At 39.8% G+C, this 24,400-nt stretch overlaps 4 protein-coding genes and 2 long non-coding RNA genes across 6 annotated transcripts; 1 reads left to right on the plus strand and 5 right to left on the minus strand.

Moving 5' to 3' along the window:
• The first annotated feature begins 676 nt into the window (after window positions 1-676).
• On the plus strand, window positions 677-2,248 carry LOC131024214 (F-box/kelch-repeat protein At3g23880-like). The gene has a single exon (XM_057953723.1). The coding sequence runs from the start codon at window positions 781-783 to the stop codon at window positions 1,933-1,935; it is 1,155 nt and encodes a 384-aa protein (XP_057809706.1). The 5' UTR covers window positions 677-780; the 3' UTR covers window positions 1,936-2,248.
• Window positions 2,249-2,382: 134 nt separating this feature from the next.
• On the minus strand, window positions 2,383-4,524 carry LOC131024213 (DELLA protein RGL2-like). The gene is made up of 2 exons (XM_057953722.1): window positions 4,232-4,524; window positions 2,383-4,102 (listed from the first exon to the last, which is right to left on the minus strand). The coding sequence occupies exons 1-2, from the start codon at window positions 4,292-4,294 to the stop codon at window positions 2,525-2,527; spliced, it is 1,641 nt and encodes a 546-aa protein (XP_057809705.1). The 5' UTR covers window positions 4,295-4,524; the 3' UTR covers window positions 2,383-2,524.
• A 529-nt stretch (window positions 4,525-5,053) lies between these two features.
• Window positions 5,054-7,375, minus strand: LOC131024216 (DELLA protein RGL1-like). The gene is made up of 2 exons (XM_057953725.1): window positions 6,791-7,375; window positions 5,054-6,717 (listed from the first exon to the last, which is right to left on the minus strand). Exons 1-2 carry the CDS (start codon window positions 6,845-6,847, stop codon window positions 5,254-5,256), a joined length of 1,521 nt encoding a protein of 506 aa, XP_057809708.1. The 5' UTR covers window positions 6,848-7,375; the 3' UTR covers window positions 5,054-5,253.
• LOC131024217 (DELLA protein GAI1-like) lies at window positions 7,375-9,821 on the minus strand. Its single transcript, XM_057953726.1, has 2 exons — window positions 8,019-9,821; window positions 7,375-7,682 (listed from the first exon to the last, which is right to left on the minus strand). Exon 1 carries the CDS (start codon window positions 9,532-9,534, stop codon window positions 8,071-8,073), a length of 1,464 nt encoding a protein of 487 aa, XP_057809709.1. The 5' UTR covers window positions 9,535-9,821; the 3' UTR covers window positions 7,375-7,682; window positions 8,019-8,070.
• A 3,870-nt stretch (window positions 9,822-13,691) lies between these two features.
• LOC131024218 (uncharacterized) lies at window positions 13,692-17,241 on the minus strand. The gene is made up of 5 exons (XR_009101694.1): window positions 17,103-17,241; window positions 16,955-17,027; window positions 16,809-16,859; window positions 14,496-14,558; window positions 13,692-13,864 (listed from the first exon to the last, which is right to left on the minus strand). It is a non-coding gene; the product is annotated as an uncharacterized LOC131024218 (long non-coding RNA).
• Window positions 17,242-19,908: 2,667 nt separating this feature from the next.
• LOC131024219 (uncharacterized) lies at window positions 19,909-23,458 on the minus strand. Its single transcript, XR_009101695.1, has 5 exons — window positions 23,320-23,458; window positions 23,172-23,244; window positions 23,026-23,076; window positions 20,713-20,775; window positions 19,909-20,081 (listed from the first exon to the last, which is right to left on the minus strand). It is a non-coding gene; the product is annotated as an uncharacterized LOC131024219 (long non-coding RNA).
• Between the last annotated feature and the right edge of the window lie 942 nt (window positions 23,459-24,400).

The following is a 24,400-nucleotide window of genomic DNA, read 5'->3' on the forward strand; positions in this document are numbered from 1 at the left end:
CGTGAGAAGAGAGGCAACGCCGACTGGAGAGGCGGAGCGGCGGAGAGACGACGTTGACTGGAGCGGCGTCGACTTCTAACAGCCAACGGCGGCGGCAAAGCCTTAGCCCCAAATCGGCGGAAAAGCCCTAGCCCCAAATCGGCGGCGGCGGCAAAGAGCTAACCCGCGCCGCCCTCCGATTCGTCGACTTCCGATGGCCAAACCAGTGCAAACCCTCGCCGCCGACGAGGTGAGAGATGAGAGAGGGAGTTGAGAAGGTGAGAGACGAGAGTGTTGTGTTTTCTGAGGGAGAAGAGGTGAGAGACGAGAGAGAGAGAGAGTCGAGAAGGTGACAGGCGACGCCGCGAGGGGTGGCCGGCGGTCGTGGCTGACGGCGGTGCTCTTCGCCGGGGAAGAAGGAGGCGGCGTCGATGGTGTTGAGTGTGGTGAATGATAAGTGAGAGAGAAATGAGAGAGAGGTGAGTGAGAGAGGTAAATAAATGGGATTTAATTAGACAATCCTAATTTTAATTAAGTGAGCTTAATTAAATACTAATATTACTATTTTTAGAAAGTGACCACTTTTAATGGGACAACCCAAAATGAAAATGTGACCACTTTTATTGGGACGGAGGGAGTACAAATAATAGATAGATGTGCGAGTAGGATTTAAGAGCGTGACTTCCCTTTTAGATGAGCTGATCTCTTAACTTTCGGCGCGCATGACTGAATTTCCCATATTTGAACACTCTTTTAGTTTTATCTCCACCAAATCCTACATCCAAATTCAAATCCTTGTTCATGTTCATGGCACAATCCCAAACAACCCTCAACACCGAAATCGTGCTATGGATGCCACCATTCCAATTCCTGCTCCTTCCAATTCCCAAGCTCCCAAACGACGTGATCATCGAAATTCTCACCTGGCTCCCAGTAAAATCCCTCTTGAAATTCAAATGCGTCTGCACATCATGGCGAGCCCTAATTTCCAGCCAACGCTTCATCAAAGCCCACCTCGACAACTCTAAATTAGCCCCAAATTCAGCCCACGATATGATCGCTTTCAACTGTCCAGGTAATCTTAAGCAATGTTCGGTTAGTTCCATGCTGTATGAATCTGTTTCTCAAGTATTCGATTTGAGTCTTCCACTTTACTCATTAAAAGGATTTAAGGTGGAAGGTTCGTGTAATGGTTTACTACTAATGACGTTAAGTAAAAGACAAACGATTCTGTGGAACCCATGTACAAGAACTTACAAAAAGCTGCCTCATTTCGGCGTGGAAATAGCTGAGGATTATTATCCTGATTATGATTTAGGTTATGATAAATCAAGTGATGACTATAAAGTGGTGGGGTTTTTCGATAACTTTACGGATTTGTCTGATGTGATAGTAGTAGTTTATAGTTTGAAGAATGATGAGTGGAAAAGGATCAAGAATATAAATGGTCGTAACGTGAAGGCAGGGCGGGCTGCGTTTGCAAATGGAAAGCTGTATTATTTTACTTATCCAGATTATAAGTATAGATCCGATTGGAATATTCTCTCCCTTGATTTGGAGAAGGAGGAGGAGTATGAGACACTGCAAATGCCAAGCTATGTGAAGCTTGGTGATCATTCATCTTTGGCAGTGTCTGAGGGGTCGTTGTTCTTGCTCTGCACTCATCTGACTTGTGCAGATGTGTGGATGTTGGATGGTAGTAGCGTGGGAATTGAGAATTGGACTAAGGTCGTCACGATGCCCTGTTGCCCTGATGGTGGTTGGAAGTATAACCGTACAATGTTATTGTATGTGCTGAAGAATGGTCTGGTCATGTTCCGTGGTGCGACTTTTGTGGTGTACAATGCAAAGGATGGCTCCTTTAGGTATCCTCGGATTAGAAACACGGGTGAATCTCTTTCTGTTGGAGTCTATACTTATGTTGAAAGTTTAGTTTCACCAGTGGGAATGGGATGATGCTGTGATACTGAATGAAGAAGGTGCATCTCTGTTTGTGATGGTGGAACTATGTCTTTCGTGTTGGTGTGGTGGCGAAGAAATCTATGATCTATCATTTGAGATTTGGTAGCTACAGCGGATGGCCTCCTCTCAGACTAATAATCTTGGTTTAGTTTCTGTTTCTGTTTGCTTTTGTTGGTCAGATTCGTGTAATTTTATTAAGTTGTGGGATAGTACATTGTGATGGAGATATTGTTGGCTAGTGTGATAGTATGTAATATGTTGTATGTATTTACTGCTTAAATAAAAGAAAAAGTTGACTCTTCAGCTACTACAGTGTTTCCTATTGCAGAAGCTAACAAGTTCTTAATTGAAATGTCTTCTCTCTTATTCTTATTAAAATTTCCACACAATCTACATGTTTCCATTCATGAAAAAACAGCACAAATTACTATCTTCACACAGTGAAACAATTTTCAGTAGATTTCAAATTATCAGAGTAACATAGCTCCATCAATGCTGTGCATATGTTAAGCAGACAAATGATGAAAGTTTGACACATAAAAATGAGAAAAATAAAATACTAGTAATTTTTTTTGAAACATTTTTAAGACATGATCTTGCTCTGCCTAAACTTCCACAGAGATAGTGAACATATTGGTGTCTCCTTCCAACTAACAATGAGGGAATTCCCATTGAAAGCAAGTGCACAAGAATGTCGACACTCGAATCTGTCAAGAGTCATGCTTGCATGAGTGAGAGCTAGTTTGCTAAGCTCCATTTCCACCATGCCAAACCTTTCAAGAAATGCCCTCCACACGGTTATGCCTACAATCCGGTGCTCTCTTTCATCTCCCTCAGCCGCGACAGCATTTCTTACAACGGGATTCAGGACTTTCGCCTCAATGAACAACCTCTCAGCAACATCATTCTTGAAACAATCTTCCAAACTGTCGAAATAAGCACCACAGTAGAGAAGGGCCTCGACAAAGCGGTTCACAAAGGCCGGAGAATTCACATTTGCTTCGGCCTCAATGATGACCATCACGCGAGGATTGATCCTCCTGATGATCCTCATCAAGATGTCGAGCTCTCTTGGCTTCATGACCAGCTTCTCCAGAGCATGCGCGCTGTGGACCAGAACTGCCTCATCTTCATCAAGATCAAAGAGGCTTATTTGAAAATCGACAACATTCTCTAAACTTATCACATTGAAAGAGAAGGCCACATTCAAGGAAGTGGCTAGAGCGTTAAGCCTCACACCGGCCTCCTCAATCACAGTGCTCGGCTCAGTTGCTATGGCAGTTATCTTGAAATGTATACACTCAGCTGCCAGAGCCTGCATCAGGACCGTCTGGTAGACCCCACACCGGAGTTCAAGATCAATGACGTGTACCTTCCTACAACCCGACACGTGTTCCACCATTGTTTGAATGCCAGCAAACTGTGTGATCTGAGAGAAAGGCAGCTTCATGAAGAAGGCAGTAGTAGCAGAGCTAGGGGCAGTGGGATCGCGTGGACTGTCAATTTTCGTGCATCTCCCTCTTCCTCGTTCAATCTTTTCAGAAAGAGCTGCAGTGAAATAGTACACCAATCTTTGTGTTTTGTTCATTTGTTTGAAACTCTGCTTGTGGCACTCTTCAAGAAGCTTACTTGCAGAGTCGTATTGCTGATTGCTTACTTTCTCTGCACACGAGAGGAGGTCCTGCACGAGGCGAACATCCCTAGCATTCTCTTCGGAGAGGCCTAAGAATGCATCTGCATATGGATGGCTGATAGCATAGAGTTCATTTCCAGTTGCCACCTTGGACTGAATGAAGTTGGCTGCAGACAGCTTGATTACATCATTTATCGACAATTCTGAGGGAGATGACGCCTTTTCTTCAACCTCATTGCTCAGTCCATGTACCCCTTTTCTGTTTACAGCGCTAATCCTACTTCCGCAGCCTCTCAAAATCTCCAAAGATGCACAAGGAAATGCATAGGACTTCTCTTCATTTGCCTCAACATGTGGTGAGTTTTGAGAGTTGAAACTTGGAAAATTTCCTGTTTCCTCACCACAGAACTGAAATGGTGAAGAACCAATACCGAGGTATAAATCATCCAAAGTAGCAACTTGTGCTAGAAAATTTTGTTCTTCACGTGCGGGCTGCAGCAGGCTTGGATCAGCAGCGTCTCCGTATGCCTGAAAAAGTAAACGATTTTAGAACAAGATCATGAAATGCATGGTTTTAAAATGAACATTGAACACCATCTAAAATCAATCTGTTTCATATTTTGTTATCATTTTGCAAGAGATAGACTTGTTTGTTACCTTAAAGGAATAAAATTCATCTTCTGTCGACATTTCAAATGGAGGGTTCACCTGTTTCTTCATCAAGTTCAAGCCTTATATAATTTGGAATATATTGTTAACAAGTGATGGCTAGAACAATAAAAACCATCATATATCAAACATTTGATTGTCTTAAGATCTTGACATAATTCTTTATTTAGCCGGTCTTAGATGTCACAGATTTGATAAGATAAAATATCACACAAACAAATAAGAGTACAGCAGCTGGAGTATATGACAAGAGGATCAAGCTAAAAAGCTGATAATTTTTATGATTTTGCAAATTCAACCAATGACATGAGAAACCTACGTGCTTAGATAAAACAATTAACCTTACAAAAGTGCACCCAAAATTCTTCTTAGCTCAACCTACTATACAACCACACAAAATATTATTTACAATAATACCATTGAGAATTATTAAGAATAAGAAAAAAAATAAACAAAGTAATATTTCAAGAAAAGCATGCTTCTCAAGCCTTCTTTAGTGTATCCTTGAAACTATCAATTTTCTCAGAAATATAGAAATCAAAATCTTACTTTCTCCGGAATTCTAGTTTTACCATTGTAGTTATTGAAATTTATCCTAGTCAAGAAATAGAAACAAACAAAATCCATCTGAAATTCCCAAGCAGACAGAGAGGTATTGTACAATGTATAAAAGTTTCAAAGAGAGTGGTAACAAAATAAAGAACGTTTTCTTGAATTTTCTTTACTCTCTACATGAAGTTCAAACATCCTTAAACTCCAAGGAAAGAGATATAGTAGTTACAGACATAACTTTTGTTTCTTTTGGTTCAGAAAAGGGTGAAGTTTCTAGGAATTACAATATTTTCTAGATGAAGAGTAGAAGCATCAAAAAGTGTAAACCGTTACATAAATCATAGTGTTTTGATTAGTGAAAAAGCTTAGATCAAACTGTGAAAATGATACATCTCAAAAAGCAGTTTCCACAGAAATGCAAACAACACAGAACTAAAAGAATATCTGATGAATATTGATCACATCCCTTGGAACTTCCATGCAGATAGTGAGCACATTGGTGTGTCTTTCCAACTAACAACGAGGCACTTCCCGTTCATACAATGTGTGCCAGAATCCCCGCACTCGAATCTCTCAAGCACCAGATTCGCATGGCTGATGGCTAGTGTGCTGAGATCTGTCTCAACCATGCCAAATCTCTCAAAAAACGCTCTCCACACGTTTATTCCCACAATTCGGAACTTTCTCTCCTCTCCCTCGGCTGCCACAATGTTCCTTATCGCAGGGCCAAAGAATCCTATCTCAAGACAAGATCTCTCATCATCATTCTCTAAACAATCCTCCACATATTCAAAGTTGGCTCCATAGAAGAAGAGGGCTTCAACGAAACGATGCACAAATACCGGAGAGTTGACATTTGCTTCAGCTTCAATCATGACCATCAAACTAGGATTGATGTTTCTGATGAAGTTCATCAAGGCCTCCAGCCGGTCTGGATCCGTTATCATATGCCTCAAGGCGAATGCTGCATGGACCACTACCGTTTCTTCGGGGTCGAGGTCCAAGGCATTTTCTTGATGGTTTAGGACATACTCTAAGCTGACCACATGGAAAGAGAAGTTCAGATTCAAGGACTTAGCCAAGATTCTCAGCCGAAAACCGGCCTCCTCAATAGTGGGATCAAAGCTAGCTGCTACAGCAGTGATTCTAACGCGTTCAACGGGATGATGAGATCTTTCTGCTAGATTTTGTATCAAGATCATCATTTGAAGCCCACAAGAGATGTTGAGATCAACGATATTCACCTTTCTGCATCTTGAAACGTGATCCGCGACTGAGTGAATGCCAGTGAACTGGATCACCTGATTGAGAGGCAGTTTCTGGTAAACTGCAGCTATATCAGAAATTTTGGTTATGGAGTCGTGTGGCGAGCTCTGCAGCACGCGTCTGAAACTCCCAGTTTCGCGCTCAATCCTTTCACAAAGAGCTTGGTTGAAATAGTACACCAACCTTTGTATAACTTTCATTCGGTTTATCCTCAGCTCACTGTACTCTTCAAGAAGCTTGCCTGCACAATCATACTGCTCGTTGCATACTTTCTCCGCACACTTTAGCAGATTCTGCACGAGAAGAATATCTTTAGCATCGTCTGCAGAGAGGCCAGAGATGTTGCTAGCATATGTAAGTCTAAAATTGGAATGGATGAAGTCCGCTGCAGCCAACTCAATTATGTGATTAGCTGACAACTTAGGCGAAGATTGAGGTGTTCGTTCAGTCTCATTTTCTGTGCCAACGCTCCTTCTGCAGCACCTCAGAACCTCCGGAGATACAGAAGGAAGCATAAGTTGTGGTTTGATCTTGGAGAGTATTCTCATATTATCTTGACAATTTTGAAATGGTGGAGAAACCATCTCTAGATATAAATGATCTAGAGGGCCAACATTAGCCTGAACAAGTACTCCTTCATCAAGAGCGTCGTCTCCCTGAAAGAAGACAAGGTCAGAACAATATAGGATGGGATTAAAATGAATCTTCTTGCATACCATTTAGATGTACCTGTTTCTGATTTTCTCTCTCAGCTCCCTTTGCAGAGGCCTTGCTAGAGCTAGACATGCTCCTTGCTTCACAGATTTCTCTTTCTGCACGACGTTGTTATTATATAACGTGTCTGCAACAAGTCCGTTCAACTGCTGAAAGATTGATGTAGTTGGAAATTTTTTGTCGACAGTGACCTTGAAAACAAACAAAAAAAGCAGAATGGTCTGTTGTCTTGTGTATTCTTCAATCATCCTATTCTCTAGTCATTATGTGATGATTCCGGCGCCAATAGTTAGTTCATTCCTTTTGGTGCCATTTACAATGAAAATTTGGAAAAATCTACTGTTATTTTAAATCATAGACAATGATGTGTCCGCGTTAGCAGTAGCTGTTTTTTGTTTTTTACGAATATAAAGGAAGTGAACACCTCAGCCTCAGTTAAAACATCTGATGATGTTACCTAGGAATGAAGGCGATGCAAAATTATATGACCAAATCAATGTATTCTGGATAAGAAGACAACAGAATATGCACAAATGGGAAACAAATAAATTTAAGATGAGTGCAAAAGCTACAGGATTGACTGTCAGACATTCTTTCTGAGACATGAACAAGTGCCGTCTCAGCATTTATCCAATAAGATGACTCCAACAAATAGTAGTGTTCATTAACTGAAAACTCCAAAGATGGGAGCTATTTTATTTTAAGTATGTCTGGACATAAGAGATGGAGTTTTATAAAATGGCAGAATCTAGGACTTACCTAATGGCCTAGATTTTTGTCGAATCTCCTGCCAGTGCCACCTTCCTGGCAGGATTTATATCTACAGATAGGCTCCATGTAATTTTCAAGAACCATCTGAGCTCCTTAGTAAGTGTTTGAGATGCATTCAAGTGTTTCAAGACTTTTTCTGATTGAAATAGAAATACACTCTTAATACTTATATAAACAGAATAACAATATACCATTGTATTCATGAGACCATACAACAAGTTTTTGAGATAAATAATAAGTCTACATGTGCAGTTGTGCATGATCTACTCCCCACATTGTGGCATCATCCATAACGTGAAGCTATAGAACGGTTTCCTTTAATGAGTCCTTTACACAAGGGGCAATGCAATGGCGATTGAACATGTGATTTTGAAAAATGGTGCAAAACTAAAGTGATTTGTTGTTGGAGAAAATGGTTAATATATCTCATAAATGAAAATCTGAGGCCAGATATTCAATGAAGCAACTTCACCTTGAATTTGGCAGTGCTAATAATGGGACAGATTCGGAGCTTTTGTGATGCTTCATCCTTGCTGGAACTTCCAAGCAGACACGAACTGAATTGGGATGCCGTTCCAGCCAAGAAGCATACTTTTCCCGTTCATTTTGAGCGTACAACAACTCCAGCTAGGACTTGCTTTCATCATCAAGCTTGCCTGACACATAGATGGCTGGCTGAGTTCTGTCTCCACTATACCAAAGCCTGCAAAGCATTCCCTCCAGAAATCAATCTTAAAACATCGGTTAAAACCATCATCATCTTCACTCAGAACACCGTTGCAGATCACCTCCTGAAAATGGAGCTTCTCCACTATCTTTTTGTAATGATTCGCCTGTCCCAGGAAAGCCTCTAGGCTGTCAAACAATGCACAGGTGAGGAGGAGAGCCTCCTTGAATCGAGCACTGAAAGCCCGTGCATTGATATCTGCCTCTACATCGACAACTATCATAACACGAGGATTGAGATCCTTGATCCCTCTTAGTAAAGCCTCCATACCCTTAGAGCAAGCTGATAATGTAAAGAGACAGAACACCATGTAAACAGCCACTGTTTCACCGGCTTCTAACTGCAGACCATCTTTCTCAAACTCCCACATCTCCGAATACAGAATCTTGAATACAAAAGGCAAGTTCATGGACTCTGCAAAAGATGACAGCAAATTACCTGTTTCTTCAACACTGTCTTTAGTTGAACATACTGCACTAATCTTGAGTTGCTTCACGCGGCAGCCTCTCCGTCTGGCTAGAGCATCCATCACGAGTATCCAGTAAGACCCAATCTTTCGCCCGAAATCAATGAAATGAATTCTTTCAGCTTCTGCAACAGAGTCCAGAATGGTCTGAACCCCGGTAAAATGTGAGATTTGGGTGTAGGGTAGTTTTTGTTCACATCCAAGGATAGAAGCTTTGAGATCAATTATGGCTTGTTCCACATCCACATGCTCTACAGTTCTCTCTAGATCGATTCTTCCTCTCTCTGCATCAATCCTTTCCCTTAGATATTTACCATAAAGTGTGAGAATTGTTTCAATAGGGTGGCCATCAGCAGAGCCCGAGAGGACAAGCATGAGCAACTCTTCGGCTTCATCAAACATTCGTTTGGCAATCTTTTCAGAAGCATCAAGCAGCCATAAGACGCGCTTCAAATGCTCAGCATGCCTACGAGCAAGACAAGAATCAGATTCAAAAGCTTTTGCAAGGTTGGAAACATCACCTCTTTTCTCATGTGTGGACTGAGATAGTATCATTTCAGCCATATTCATGATGGTAAGAGCAGAAAGTGCTTGAGAATTCGAGGCATTTTCTCCCCCTTCTGGCCTCAACACATTTCTTTCTTCTGTTTGGAGATGATTGAGACGCTTCAGTTTATTCCCGTACCTGTTGAGGAGCGCAAATGGTGCCTGCAAATCGCGTGGAACTTCATTCTTCGCCTCAACATGACGAGGGCCTCTAAGAGGAAGTTGGTTGTTCTGAGCTTCTTCTGCCATGTCTTTGCTAGAGCTGAAGAGTGAGTGTCGTTGATGAGAAGGAGAAATGAACAAGAAAGAACATGGTAGTTAGCATGTATGACAAAAAATATATATTTAGAAAGCTGCATACAGCATAGCCTTTAGATATACATCTAGTTCTTAGAGACATAAACAGTTAGGAATTCTTGGAGAGAGCATGTATCTGCAGCCGCCTCGGATCAGAACAAACCATATTTGTCCAAGAAGGTTGAACCATCAAATATTATACAACTTCGTTTTTAGTTGCGAACTCCAAAGAAGCAGAATTTGTCGTTTACTACAAGAAGAGAGTTGTGGGAAGATAGATTCTAGGGATACCAAAACATACAGAGAGGGAAACAGCCTGAAAATATGAGAGCTTGTAAAGAAATTTCACAATCTTTATCTTTAAGCAGACTAAAATTTGTTCTTTTTTCTGTCATGAGTTAAAAACTTGAAGCAAACAGCAAACATGAAATCGAATACAAAGTTAAGTAACGTAGAAATGTTCTATCTAAACATTTACAACTATGGATTTTCTAGGTTTATAAGATGCCATTGGTGTCGAATTCATTTTAAAAAAAATAGTATTTCCATTTATTTATTTGTTAAATGTCCTAAAAAACTTGGAAGATATAGAAAAAATCCGATCAAGTTTGTGGAAAAGTGCAATGCATTTTTTGTACAATTTAATGTATTAATGTATACTGTTATGCATTTTTGTATAAAACTTTATGCATGAAAAACATGTTTTTCCAAAAAATCTAAAAAAAGTAAAAAAAATATATAATATTTTCTATTTTTTTAATATTAAAAAAATATATTCCGAGTTTACCCCTGTACAGATTTTGTCTTGGAAAGCTTTGGAAGCTCCTTGCCACGTGTCACAATCTCGATGCGCCACATGTACAAAATGTGTGGTTTAGATTAGGTACTACGTACTACAATAATCCAACCGTGTGTGTATATATATATATATATAGGGGAAGGCTAAAATAAGAACGCTTCTTAAAATATAAATTAGGAACCATTTTCAGCCCTTAGATCATCAAGATCTACGGTTGATTCATCACCTTGTTGGATAAATTCATGGTCCTGAGTTCGAATCCCAAAGGTAGCAAAAAATTATTTTTCGCAATTCATGCCTTTATACAGTTTATTCATGCGTGTTATACATAAAATTCATGCATTTTTGCTGGTTCGTAATTCTTAAAATAAGGGTGGTTTATTGAATAACCGCCCCCTTATATATATATATATATATATATATATATATATATATATATATATATATGGGGTGAGCTAGAATAAAAACACTCTTAAGTGTATAAAATATAAACGTTTCTTAATGTATGAATTTTATGTAGAACACGTATGAATTTATCCAACAGAGATACAAATTGCGAAAAATAAATTTTTGTTACCTTTGGGATTCGAACTCAGGACCACGAATTCATCCAACAGGGTTACGAATCAACAGTAGATCTTGATGATCTAAGGGCTGAAAATCATTTATATTTTATACACTCAAGAGTGTTTTTATTCTAGCCCTCCTATTCAGTAAATGTCTATTCGTGCGGTCATGTGATTTATTCGGTAAAGTTATTAAGTTATTCAGAACGAAATATATTTACTTCTTCATAGATCTCTACCCTATATATATATATATATATGTCTCCACAGTGTAACACTCGTGCACATAATCAATAAGGTCCTCTTTCATGAAATGAATTGCAGATATAACATGCACACAAAGGTAAACCTGTTATGTCTCATACCCTACATGTGCATGCATGACTTGTTTCCTAGAGTAACTATGAACCTATCATCATGTCTTTGAACCTCAAATTCCCTCCCGGACCTGGATGTGCACGACAGAACCTAGCATCATATGTCTGAACTTATCTAGTTTACTCATAATGTTAGGACCAGATGGGGAGGTTACGGCCTTCAAAGCGAGACTAGTGGCGAAGGGTTATACTCAACGACCTGGTATCGATTATGAGGAAACTTTTTCACCAGTAGCCATGCTTAAGTCTATTCGAGCTCTCTTGGCCATGGCTGCCCATATGAACCTAGAGGTGTGGCAAATGGATGTCAAGACCGCATTCTTGAATGGGTATCTTGAGGAAGATAGAGATATCTATATGCTACAACCAGAGGGGTTCATCAAGGAAGGTGAAGAGCATCTAGTGTGGAAGCTTAAGAAGTCCATTTATGGACTTAAGCAAGCTTCACGATCCTGGAACAAACGTTTTGATGACGTGGTCAAAACTTATGGTTTTGAGCAATGTGTCAACGATAGTTGTGTTTATAGGGTCTGTATCGATGGGAGTTTGGTATTCCTTATACTCTATGTGGATGACATACTTCTCATTAGCGATAATGTGAATGTATTGTCTGGCATTAAGGAGTGGTTATCCCAACAGTTTCAAATGAAGGATTTGGGAGATGCAGCATATATTCTCAGAATAAAGATTGGTCGTGGCCGATCTAAGAGAATGTTGAGTTTGTCTCAAACATCCTACATTGACACTGTTTTGGCGCGGTTCAGCATGCAGAATGCCAAGAAAGGTTTTCTACCTTTCAGGCATGGTGTTCCGCTATCTAAGGCAATGTGTCCCACAACGCCTGAGAAGATAGCAAGCATGAAGATAATTCCCTATGCCTTGGGTGTGGAAAGTCTCATGTATGCAATGCAGTGTACCAGGCCTGATATTTGTGTTGCCGTTGGCATTGCAGCAAGATATCAGGCGAATCCAGGTCAAGCTCATTGGACTGCTGTAAAGCACATACTCAAGTACCTTAAACGGACTAAGGAGTATGCGCTAGTTTATCAGTCTGATGATCTGACACCGGTAGGGTATGTGGACGCCGATTATCAAGGTGATAAGGACAAGAGGTGGTCTACTACTGGCTATGTGTTTAAGTTTGGGGGTGGAGCCATTGTGTGGAGAAGTGTAAAGCAAAAATGCAATTCACTATCCACCATGGAAGCCGAGTACTCAGGAACTTCCTAACTGAGATTGATGTGATTCCTAGTTTGCCGAAGTGCATCACAATTTATTGTGATGACGAGGCGGCTATTGCGAATAGCAAGGATTCAAGATGTCATCAATCCATGAAACACATTGATGGCAAGTATTATTACATTCGGTCTGTGGTCAAGCATGGTGATGTAGCATTGATGCATATTGCGGGAGTTGATAATCTGGCTGATCCCTTCACAAAGAGTCTTCCTGGTGCGGTGTTCAACAAACATGTTAAAGGCCTTGGAGTTCATGGCCTCCCTATACTAAATTAAACTTTAGTATAAGTGGGAGATTTTGTAATAGCTAGAGGATATTATCAGTTTTCAGTCACATTGTATACTAAAAGTTTGCTTTAGTATAAGTGGGAGAATTGAAGGGTTGTATACTGAAAGTAAGACTTTATGCTTGTATACATTGATTCCTTAGTTCACTGTGATTCTTCTATCTGAAATATTGTTATTGCATAATCCTATAATAGTCCAATGTATCTTATACTATAGATTATATGGTGTGTTGTAGATCACAGAAGATCATATAATTGGAAAAAGTTGAGATATAAATTGAGTTCACAATCGAGGCAACTATGGACGAGTTGCTGGTTTAGATTGTAGCATAAATGGATAAATAGTTTGTCTTGGCTATTTATTTATGCTAGTACCTTCGTGTATTGAACAGGATCACGGTGAGATGAATTCTTATTTTCTGACTAATTAAGAATTAAGATATCGACGACTTAAATAGTCTTAACCTTAGTTGGATTAATCGGTGTGAATAATAGATTGACTATTGCTTTGATTTATCATGGGTGAGAGTTCTCTTGAAGCTCAATATACTCGATCTTTTGGGTGATAGTAATTATTATTCGACATGCGATTATATTGCAATAAGGAACCGTGTGTCACGACCGGCCTTAATTAAGGATAATTAATCCGGGAAAACCATGACTGGGGAAGGGAAATTAAGAAGCGGGTTTAGAAAGGGGTGCATAAAAGAATACTCAAAGAGCTTGAATACGCGTGAAATATTCCTTAAAAAGGAAAATGGCATAGTTCGCATAAAAAGAGTACTCAAAGAACTTGTATACGCGTTATGTTCCTTAAAAGGAACAAGGCATCGTTAGGGCTTGGCTAAAACATTATCAGAGTTTGCAACGGAAGGCGTAACTGAAATAATCAGTGTTTACAGCGGAAAGCATAACTGAGATACATGTATGAAGACATGTATCCTTTCTGAGCCTACTTTAGGTTCGACAAAAACTCCACTCAGCAACAACACTTCATCGCCCATCACAGCTCAACCTGCACAAACATAAACATCGAAGGGCTAAGTACAAGAGTACTTAGTGGGCAGTTGCCAAGCATATAACATAACATCATTAACAATTTCACAATATCGCATAAGAGGCATGAGTTTCTTTCATATTCTTTGCTCATTAAACATTTCCAAATTCTTAAATAGCATAAGGGCATTCTTCATCATCAATCTTCATTAACAAACATCGTGTCGTGGAGAAGGCCTTCTCCAACGAACACGGGCATCGCACCGTGAGAGGGGGCCTCCCTCAGCGGTCACGGCATCGTACTATTGAGGGAGGCCTCCCCCAATAGACGCTGTAACACTGGCATACTGGCATACTGGCATCGCGCCGCGAGAGAGGCCTCTCTCAGCGGACACGGGCATCGCGCCGTGAGGAAGGCCCTCCTCAGCGGACACGGCATCGTACTGTTGAGGGAGGCCTCCCTCAACAGACGCAAGCATCAAACACAGGCATAAATTTATCAGCGTAAAGCATTCAAGCGTAAATAATATAATCAAGCGTAAATCATTTAGCGTAAAGCATAATAAAGCATACCACACTTGAAGATCCAATTTGCATTTTAAAGCATAACACATGCATAGCATTTTATTTACGCGTAAGAAATTGCCCACCTGATAGCAAAGTTTTGCTAAGGTACTCTAACTCCTTGTGTAGTTCTTACTCTCGCGCTTGACCTTAATCACGAGAATGTAAAATAAGACATTGCCTCGAGGAAAATTCTTAATTAATGAGAAAGCGTAATTAACTATGCATGAATCTGGTATGCATGAACTAATATTCTGAGCGATAATCGGGAATTCTACTATTAATCATCGTTAATAGATTTAGCTAATTCTCGTCTAGCGTGGTCGAATAAAACTTTGATTCTTCCTTTCCCATCGGAATATTCTAATTGTAAAATAGATCTCGCATTTGTACTCGGTCGAAAATAAAGAACTAACTCGGCTTTAATCGAGGTGTGATCTCGTAAAAATTATCGGGCTTTTCAAAATTTAATAAATAATTGAAAACATTTCTCTTGAGTTAAGAACACCAACAATATTCTTACTCGTCTTTCTTTAATAATTGGATTTATAATTAAAACCAATTAAATACTTTTATTGCAAGTAAAAATGCAATTTCATGTCATGCTTAGCATATAATAAGTAATTTACTTAAAATATGCAAATAATAATAATACAATATTATTATTATGTAAATCATCTTTTGAGAAGAATAATTAATTAAACTAAATAAATAGTCTAATTAATAAGTATCCATTTTTCTTTGAACTGCAGCCCCGCTCCTCGTAGTCAATAGAAAATAAATAAATAAATACTTCAACTTATTCGCTTTATAAACTCATAATTTACCGGCTTAATAATGAGAATTTGAAATGTTATGAGTTCGAATAATTAAAAGGCTCAACATAAGGTAGCCCAATAATTAATTAAGCAGAAATGGGCCTGGATAGCTAAAGTGAAAGGTCCAATTGAAATAATTCATTGGGCTTAGTAATTAAATAAATCTTGGCCCAAATGAATAAATAATCTAATAGTTGGGCTCAAATAAATGAAGTATGCTAGGCCCGACTGTAATTAATAATTCAGCCCAATTGAAATGAAATAATAAAGGCTCATCTGAATAAACAAATAAAACCCAACTGAATAAAATAACTGGGCTTGATTTAATGAAAATTTAGCCCGATCCGAAACCAATTAAAGGTGGCCCAATCATAAAAATAAAACAAGGCCCAATTGGATATAATAACAAAGCCCAATAATCAATTAAGTGAAAGAGGCCCATTAAAAGTTAGGCCCAACTGAATTAAATTAGGGAAGGCCCAAATAATTAAATAAACTTGGGCCCAAATGAAATAAATTAGAATTGGCCCAATACAAAAATAATTGGATGGCCCAAACAATTAAAATATATCGGCCCAACTGATAGCCCAATCTCTCTCTCTTTTCTAATTCTCGGTCTCTCTCTCTTTCTCAAGATTCAATCTCGCCTTTCTCTCCGCTCAAGACATCTCTCTCTCTCTCTCTCGCCCGCTCTACACGAGCTCCGCCGCCGCGTCTGCACTTCTTCCGGCCATTCAACCGGCATCTGCTTTGGTCGGCTTCGACTGCCGACTCGTGAAACCCCGGCCGCGTTCTCTCTCTGCTCCTTCGTCCATCCGCAGAACCCAATCGAGCCCTAGAATCTGGAATGTCGCCGCTGCCGAGCAGCCGCTGCTCGGGCTCGGTACCGGTCGAACAGAGCGGTTGCGTCTCGTTCGTGGCTGCGTCGGGCTGTTCTCCCTCTCTCCCCGCTCTCTCTCTCATCGTGTTCGCCTCACACTCCAGGAACCCGCCGCCTTCCTCCGCGGCTTCTGAAATCCGGCGAGGTCGCGGCTCACCTCCTACACTCATCTGAATCTCTAAATTCTGGTGTAGACATACGCCGCCCTTTTTCTTCATCGTCAAACCCAGGTCGCTGCTGCTGGTTTTTGGTGAAGGTACGCCGCCCCTGCTGCCATCCAGAATCGGCGAGGGCCATCGCCGAGGTCGTGAGTCGTCTACGGCTCCGTTACCTCGACAAAGCAGGGCAGTCATCGCTTCTCGGCCCCACACCTAAACACGAGCATAGCTCTCCCGGCTTGGTTCCAGACTTGGGTTCTTGAACTTAGTTAAGCAAGGTAAGGTCTTTATTCTAGTTTTCATTCCCCAGTTGAATAGTCTATTGTGAAGGCAAGAAATTAATCTAGGAGTTGATTGCTTCTGTATCATATGAATTCTCATTGCTTGTGGCTCGCGAAAAAAAAAAAAAATATAGAATGTAGATTCTTATGAAATAAAAGATTATGCCATTAATCTCATACTATGCATTTCTAATAACTGAACATGTCTCTTGTTGGGGTGTGAAGCATATGACATCAAGAGAGCAACTGAGATAGGAATTACCTGTGATTGCTTTGTGTTTGGGTGGCTGTTGAAGCTTTTGAGTTAAAAGAACTGAAATGAATGAACTAGAAAGATCAAACTTGTTTCTTTCATAACTGTAAGTTATAATTGGTTGGAACGAGATGATGAATCAAGGCTACTCTTACCTTAAAGTTTGGCAGAGAATTGAATGAATGTTTTAACTTGCTTTTCGGATACGGCGTGTCGAATGAACTGGAACTGAAATTTTGTGTTGTTGTTTCAGTAATTGCAGGTGATCATTCGAAGAAGGTGAGACATTAAAGCAAGGTTTACCTTGAGAACTTGGCTGAACGAAGTGGAGGCTTCTATGCTCTTTGGAGAAAGCTCTTGGTGGCTGTAAAGAGAGGGAGCAAAGGGTGGTGGGAGTTGATATTTTCCTTCTTTCCACTAGTCTTTGCAACACTCTTTTCTTTAAACTTTCAATCTTTGTTGGTGCCAAACGATTGAGTGGAGTTGGTGGTGCACTAGTGTGGTGGGGGAAAAGGAGTGGTGGTGGGGAGGTAGGTATAATGGGATTTGGTGGAGTGGATGCGTATAGTGTAGGAAACATTACGCATATGAGAAAAAATTTGTAAAGTATTGAAGTTACAAGTATTTGTAAAACTAATATTGGGTTCTACTAAATAACGACGCTTCGTTATAGCTCTCTACGAATTAAATATCTAATTTAACTCGTTCTTATGATTCGGAATTAGATCACGACTTCCAAGTAAATAATAGAAATAATATTTCTATCGCATATAAATTAATAACTTGACTTTGCTAAGTCAGTTATTAAACTGGATAATAAATTATTGAATGGCTCAATAATCCTCGTCACGTTTTTCTCATACGTTATAAAAGTATAAAGTTAAAATAATAACTCCGTTTCTGATAAAAAAATCAGAACCATAAACTGGATTCATTTATAAAAATTTTTGCATTTACTAGTTTTAATCATAATTAAAAGAGCGGGCTACTACATACTACCCCTCTTAACAAAAATTTCGTCCCGAAATTTGCATATCTCTACTAAAACAGTTCGGGTTTTTTTTTTTTTTTTTTTTCTTGTCTTCAAGTTCCCGCGTAGCTTCTCTTGTCTGCGGTGTTTCCATAAGATTTTCACTGATGTGATTGAGGCTGATTTCGCAAGTGTCCACGTATTGCTGGCAAGGGGTGTGGTTGTTCCCAATTGCTGAACCTCGTTGTCTGTTGGGGCATTGCGTGGAGTAGTGACCTTTTTGGCCACAATTGTAACAACCGTTAGTTCCGGCACGACAGACACCCCTATGCATCTTACCACAATTTGGGCAAGGTGAAATTCCTTTCTGACCTTGGTTACCTCTAGTTGACTCGAGGTTAGTCTGTGCCTCGTGCCTTGGTTGAATAAACTGTTCGGCCCGTTCATATTCTTGCCATACTTGCTTATTAATCGGATTGATTTTGTCTTCATTGTTGTCCCACTTGCGCTTCCCTTTGAGGGTATGCGAGGCTTCTGGTGGATCGTTTGGCGTTGAGATCAACAATGGGGCTGACTTGTCCGACGGCATTGCAGCTTCAACGTCAAGTGCCCTGTTCAGAGACTCCGTGTATGAGAGTCCTCCGTGGCTTGCTAGTGCCATCTTAATTTCGTACCGTAGACCGGCACAAAATTTCTCTGCCATCTTCTCCTCTGTGTCCACTTGTTGTGGAGCAAACCTCGACAGGTTGCAGAATTCCTTGTCGTATTCAACCACAGATTTCTTTCCTTGCTTTAACTCGTAGAACTCAGCTTCTTTCTTCTTTCTATAGCTTTTCGGGATATATTTATCATATAATCCCGTCTTAAAATCTTCCCAAGTATAGATTGCCCATTGTTCCGGTGTCAGGATTTTTCGTCGTGCTTCCCACCAGAAGTCAGCTGATCCTGTTAGTTGGAACGAGACGCAAGATAGGCGCTCCTCATCAGTACAACGTAGGAAGTTGAAAATGCGTTCCATTGCACGCACCCAAATCTCAGCTTCAGCCGGTTCACTCGTTCCGTCAAACGTAGGTGGGTTCTGCCTTAAAAAGAGTTCTTCGACTCTCCTAGTTGGGGGCGGAGGGAATGGGTTATGTCCTCGAGCATCTTGTGATTCTTCGGGTACAACGTTACGGTTTCTGCGATTGTTATTGTTTCTCGCAGGGCGTCCTCTCTTAGGCGGCATTCTGATAGCAGGGATGTGCAAATTAGTACACTCTAGCATAATCTAATACAAGCCTCAAAAGAATTCTTGTACAGGTTAACTTATTATAACTTGTAAACAAATCATAACTCCAATGACAACATTGATGTAGTAAGCTTTAAGGGTTCTTAGCATCTCAAATCCATGAGTCATAACAATTCTTAAGCATATAATATCTCATCATCTAAATTGGATACTTAAGCATAAGTCATGGGGATTCATAGCGGCTATAAAATCATGAGCTTAAAAAAATTATTTTATACGCATCACTTATCTTACTGTCCTCACTATAGTACCAAAAGATACAATCTAATTTCTTCTATGTTTGCTTCTATGTTCTGTCGTAGTGGTGATCTAATATCTTAATAGCTCTATGTTCATATGGATTCATTCCATAGGCATACTTAATCGTGCTTGCGTAAATCATTTCATTCAATAACAACATAACATAGCTATTAACAGTTACTCACTTTGCTATTACGATAATTCTCACTTTTTGTAACCATTAACTCAAGCTTGGAAGAGCTTACCATTCTGCTTCGTTGAGTGTGATGCGATGAAGTGCTGAGCTTTGTCGATTGAATTATAGACACTTTAGTGATCCATTCTAAGTTTGGCTTAAATAAACACTTAGGCTCAGAGCAAACGAACTGCTCTGATACCACTCTGTCACGACCGGCCTTAATTAAGGATAATTAATCCGGGAAAACCATGACTGGGGAAGGGAAATTAAGAAGCGGGTTTAGAAAGGGGTGCATAAAAGAATACTCAAAGAGCTTGAATACGCGTGAAATATTCCTTAAAAAGGAAAATGGCATAGTTCGCATAAAAAGAGTACTCAAAGAACTTGTATACGCGTTATGTTCCTTAAAAGGAACAAGGCATCGTTAGGGCTTGGCTAAAACATTATCAGAGTTTGCAACGGAAGGCGTAACTGAAATAATCAGTGTTTACAGCGGAAAGCATAACTGAGATACATGTATGAAGACATGTATCCTTTCTGAGCCTACTTTAGGTTCGACAAAAACTCCACTCAGCAACAACACTTCATCGCCCATCACAGCTCAACCTGCACAAACATAAACATCGAAGGGCTAAGTACAAGAGTACTTAGTGGGCAGTTGCCAAGCATATAACATAACATCATTAACAATTTCACAATATCGCATAAGAGGCATGAGTTTCTTTCATATTCTTTGCTCATTAAACATTTCCAAATTCTTAAATAGCATAAGGGCATTCTTCATCATCAATCTTCATTAACAAACATCGTGTCGTGGAGAAGGCCTTCTCCAACGAACACGGGCATCGCACCGTGAGAGGGGGCCTCCCTCAGCGGTCACGGCATCGTACTATTGAGGGAGGCCTCCCCCAATAGACGCTGTAACACTGGCATACTGGCATACTGGCATCGCGCCGCGAGAGAGGCCTCTCTCAGCGGACACGGGCATCGCGCCGTGAGGAAGGCCCTCCTCAGCGGACACGGCATCGTACTGTTGAGGGAGGCCTCCCTCAACAGACGCAAGCATCAAACACAGGCATAAATTTATCAGCGTAAAGCATTCAAGCGTAAATAATATAATCAAGCGTAAATCATTTAGCGTAAAGCATAATAAAGCATACCACACTTGAAGATCCAATTTGCATTTTAAAGCATAACACATGCATAGCATTTTATTTACGCGTAAGAAATTGCCCACCTGATAGCAAAGTTTTGCTAAGGTACTCTAACTCCTTGTGTAGTTCTTACTCTCGCGCTTGACCTTAATCACGAGAATGTAAAATAAGACATTGCCTCGAGGAAAATTCTTAATTAATGAGAAAGCGTAATTAACTATGCATGAATCTGGTATGCATGAACTAATATTCTGAGCGATAATCGGGAATTCTACTATTAATCATCGTTAATAGATTTAGCTAATTCTCGTCTAGCGTGGTCGAATAAAACTTTGATTCTTCCTTTCCCATCGGAATATTCTAATTGTAAAATAGATCTCGCATTTGTACTCGGTCGAAAATAAAGAACTAACTCGGCTTTAATCGAGGTGTGATCTCGTAAAAATTATCGGGCTTTTCAAAATTTAATAAATAATTGAAAACATTTCTCTTGAGTTAAGAACACCAACAATATTCTTACTCGTCTTTCTTTAATAATTGGATTTATAATTAAAACCAATTAAATACTTTTATTGCAAGTAAAAATGCAATTTCATGTCATGCTTAGCATATAATAAGTAATTTACTTAAAATATGCAAATAATAATAATACAATATTATTATTATGTAAATCATCTTTTGAGAAGAATAATTAATTAAACTAAATAAATAGTCTAATTAATAAGTATCCATTTTTCTTTGAACTGCAGCCCCGCTCCTCGTAGTCAATAGAAAATAAATAAATAAATACTTCAACTTATTCGCTTTATAAACTCATAATTTACCGGCTTAATAATGAGAATTTGAAATGTTATGAGTTCGAATAATTAAAAGGCTCAACATAAGGTAGCCCAATAATTAATTAAGCAGAAATGGGCCTGGATAGCTAAAGTGAAAGGTCCAATTGAAATAATTCATTGGGCTTAGTAATTAAATAAATCTTGGCCCAAATGAATAAATAATCTAATAGTTGGGCTCAAATAAATGAAGTATGCTAGGCCCGACTGTAATTAATAATTCAGCCCAATTGAAATGAAATAATAAAGGCTCATCTGAATAAACAAATAAAACCCAACTGAATAAAATAACTGGGCTTGATTTAATGAAAATTTAGCCCGATCCGAAACCAATTAAAGGTGGCCCAATCATAAAAATAAAACAAGGCCCAATTGGATATAATAACAAAGCCCAATAATCAATTAAGTGAAAGAGGCCCATTAAAAGTTAGGCCCAACTGAATTAAATTAGGGAAGGCCCAAATAATTAAATAAACTTGGGCCCAAATGAAATAAATTAGAATTGGCCCAATACAAAAATAATTGGATGGCCCAAACAATTAAAATATATCGGCCCAACTGATAGCCCAATCTCTCTCTCTTTTCTAATTCTCGGTCTCTCTCTCTTTCTCAAGATTCAATCTCGCCTTTCTCTCCGCTCAAGACATCTCTCTCTCTCTCTCTCGCCCGCTCTACACGAGCTCCGCCGCCGCGTCTGCACTTCTTCCGGCCATTCAACCGGCATCTGCTTTGGTCGGCTTCGACTGCCGACTCGTGAAACCCCGGCCGCGTTCTCTCTCTGCTCCTTCGTCCATCCGCAGAACCCAATCGAGCCCTAGAATCTGGAATGTCGCCGCTGCCGAGCAGCCGCTGCTCGGGCTCGGTACCGGTCGAACAGAGCGGTTGCGTCTCGTTCGTGGCTGCGTCGGGCTGTTCTCCCTCTCTCCCCGCTCTCTCTCTCATCGTGTTCGCCTCACACTCCAGGAACCCGCCGCCTTCCTCCGCGGCTTCTGAAATCCGGCGAGGTCGCGGCTCACCTCCTACACTCATCTGAATCTCTAAATTCTGGTGTAGACATACGCCGCCCTTTTTCTTCATCGTCAAACCCAGGTCGCTGCTGCTGGTTTTTGGTGAAGGTACGCCGCCCCTGCTGCCATCCAGAATCGGCGAGGGCCATCGCCGAGGTCGTGAGTCGTCTACGGCTCCGTTACCTCGACAAAGCAGGGCAGTCATCGCTTCTCGGCCCCACACCTAAACACGAGCATAGCTCTCCCGGCTTGGTTCCAGACTTGGGTTCTTGAACTTAGTTAAGCAAGGTAAGGTCTTTATTCTAGTTTTCATTCCCCAGTTGAATAGTCTATTGTGAAGGCAAGAAATTAATCTAGGAGTTGATTGCTTCTGTATCATATGAATTCTCATTGCTTGTGGCTCGCGAAAAAAAAAAAAAATATAGAATGTAGATTCTTATGAAATAAAAGATTATGCCATTAATCTCATACTATGCATTTCTAATAACTGAACATGTCTCTTGTTGGGGTGTGAAGCATATGACATCAAGAGAGCAACTGAGATAGGAATTACCTGTGATTGCTTTGTGTTTGGGTGGCTGTTGAAGCTTTTGAGTTAAAAGAACTGAAATGAATGAACTAGAAAGATCAAACTTGTTTCTTTCATAACTGTAAGTTATAATTGGTTGGAACGAGATGATGAATCAAGGCTACTCTTACCTTAAAGTTTGGCAGAGAATTGAATGAATGTTTTAACTTGCTTTTCGGATACGGCGTGTCGAATGAACTGGAACTGAAATTTTGTGTTGTTGTTTCAGTAATTGCAGGTGATCATTCGAAGAAGGTGAGACATTAAAGCAAGGTTTACCTTGAGAACTTGGCTGAACGAAGTGGAGGCTTCTATGCTCTTTGGAGAAAGCTCTTGGTGGCTGTAAAGAGAGGGAGCAAAGGGTGGTGGGAGTTGATATTTTCCTTCTTTCCACTAGTCTTTGCAACACTCTTTTCTTTAAACTTTCAATCTTTGTTGGTGCCAAACGATTGAGTGGAGTTGGTGGTGCACTAGTGTGGTGGGGGAAAAGGAGTGGTGGTGGGGAGGTAGGTATAATGGGATTTGGTGGAGTGGATGCGTATAGTGTAGGAAACATTACGCATATGAGAAAAAATTTGTAAAGTATTGAAGTTACAAGTATTTGTAAAACTAATATTGGGTTCTACTAAATAACGACGCTTCGTTATAGCTCTCTACGAATTAAATATCTAATTTAACTCGTTCTTATGATTCGGAATTAGATCACGACTTCCAAGTAAATAATAGAAATAATATTTCTATCGCATATAAATTAATAACTTGACTTTGCTAAGTCAGTTATTAAACTGGATAATAAATTATTGAATGGCTCAATAATCCTCGTCACGTTTTTCTCATACGTTATAAAAGTATAAAGTTAAAATAATAACTCCGTTTCTGATAAAAAAATCAGAACCATAAACTGGATTCATTTATAAAAATTTTTGCATTTACTAGTTTTAATCATAATTAAAAGAGCGGGCTACTACACCGTGTCCTGCTAATAACAGGATGATAATATCCTCTCGAGGAACTTAATAAGTTTCTCGTATTAAACCCTGCAGGTGGAATTAGTTCCGATACGATAATAAGTTTAAGTGGTAGCACTCGAGATGTCGTTTATAATTAAACGACTAATTAATTAATTAATTGATCGTCAGAGGAATTAATTAATTAATGGATATTGGATATCTTAAACACGGGGATTAATTAAGCCTAATACTAGCCCCGACTCACTTAAAGAATAAAGAGGTAATTCAGTATTAATTTTCTAGTGGAATAAATTAATATTTGTGTCTCGATTTTATTATGGGCTGAATAGGAAAATCGAGCACTGGGAGGCCAAACTTTATTCAAGCTAGTAGATCCCCGCTTGGCCCAA

Source organism: Salvia miltiorrhiza, chromosome 5, assembly GCF_028751815.1.
Source record: "Salvia miltiorrhiza cultivar Shanhuang (shh) chromosome 5, IMPLAD_Smil_shh, whole genome shotgun sequence".
NCBI lineage: Eukaryota > Viridiplantae > Streptophyta > Magnoliopsida > Lamiales > Lamiaceae > Salvia > Salvia miltiorrhiza.

Coding starts and splice junctions, on each gene's coding strand:
- LOC131024214 (XM_057953723.1), top strand. CDS start 781: ATGTTCATGGCACAATCCCAAACAACCCTCAACACCGAAATCGTGCTA.
- LOC131024213 (XM_057953722.1), bottom strand. CDS start 4,294: ATGAAGAAACAGGTGAACCCTCCATTTGAAATGTCGACAGAAGATGAA. Junction 4,103..4,231: donor ATGAATTTTATTCCTTTAAG/GTAACAAACAAG, acceptor TTACTTTTTCAG/GCATACGGAGACGCTGCTGA.
- LOC131024216 (XM_057953725.1), bottom strand. CDS start 6,847: ATGTCTAGCTCTAGCAAGGCCTCTGCAAAGGGAGCTGAGAGAGAAAAT. Junction 6,718..6,790: donor AGAGAGAAAATCAGAAACAG/GTACATCTAAAT, acceptor GTCTTCTTTCAG/GGAGACGACGCTCTTGATGA.
- LOC131024217 (XM_057953726.1), bottom strand. CDS start 9,534: ATGGCAGAAGAAGCTCAGAACAACCAACTTCCTCTTAGAGGCCCTCGT.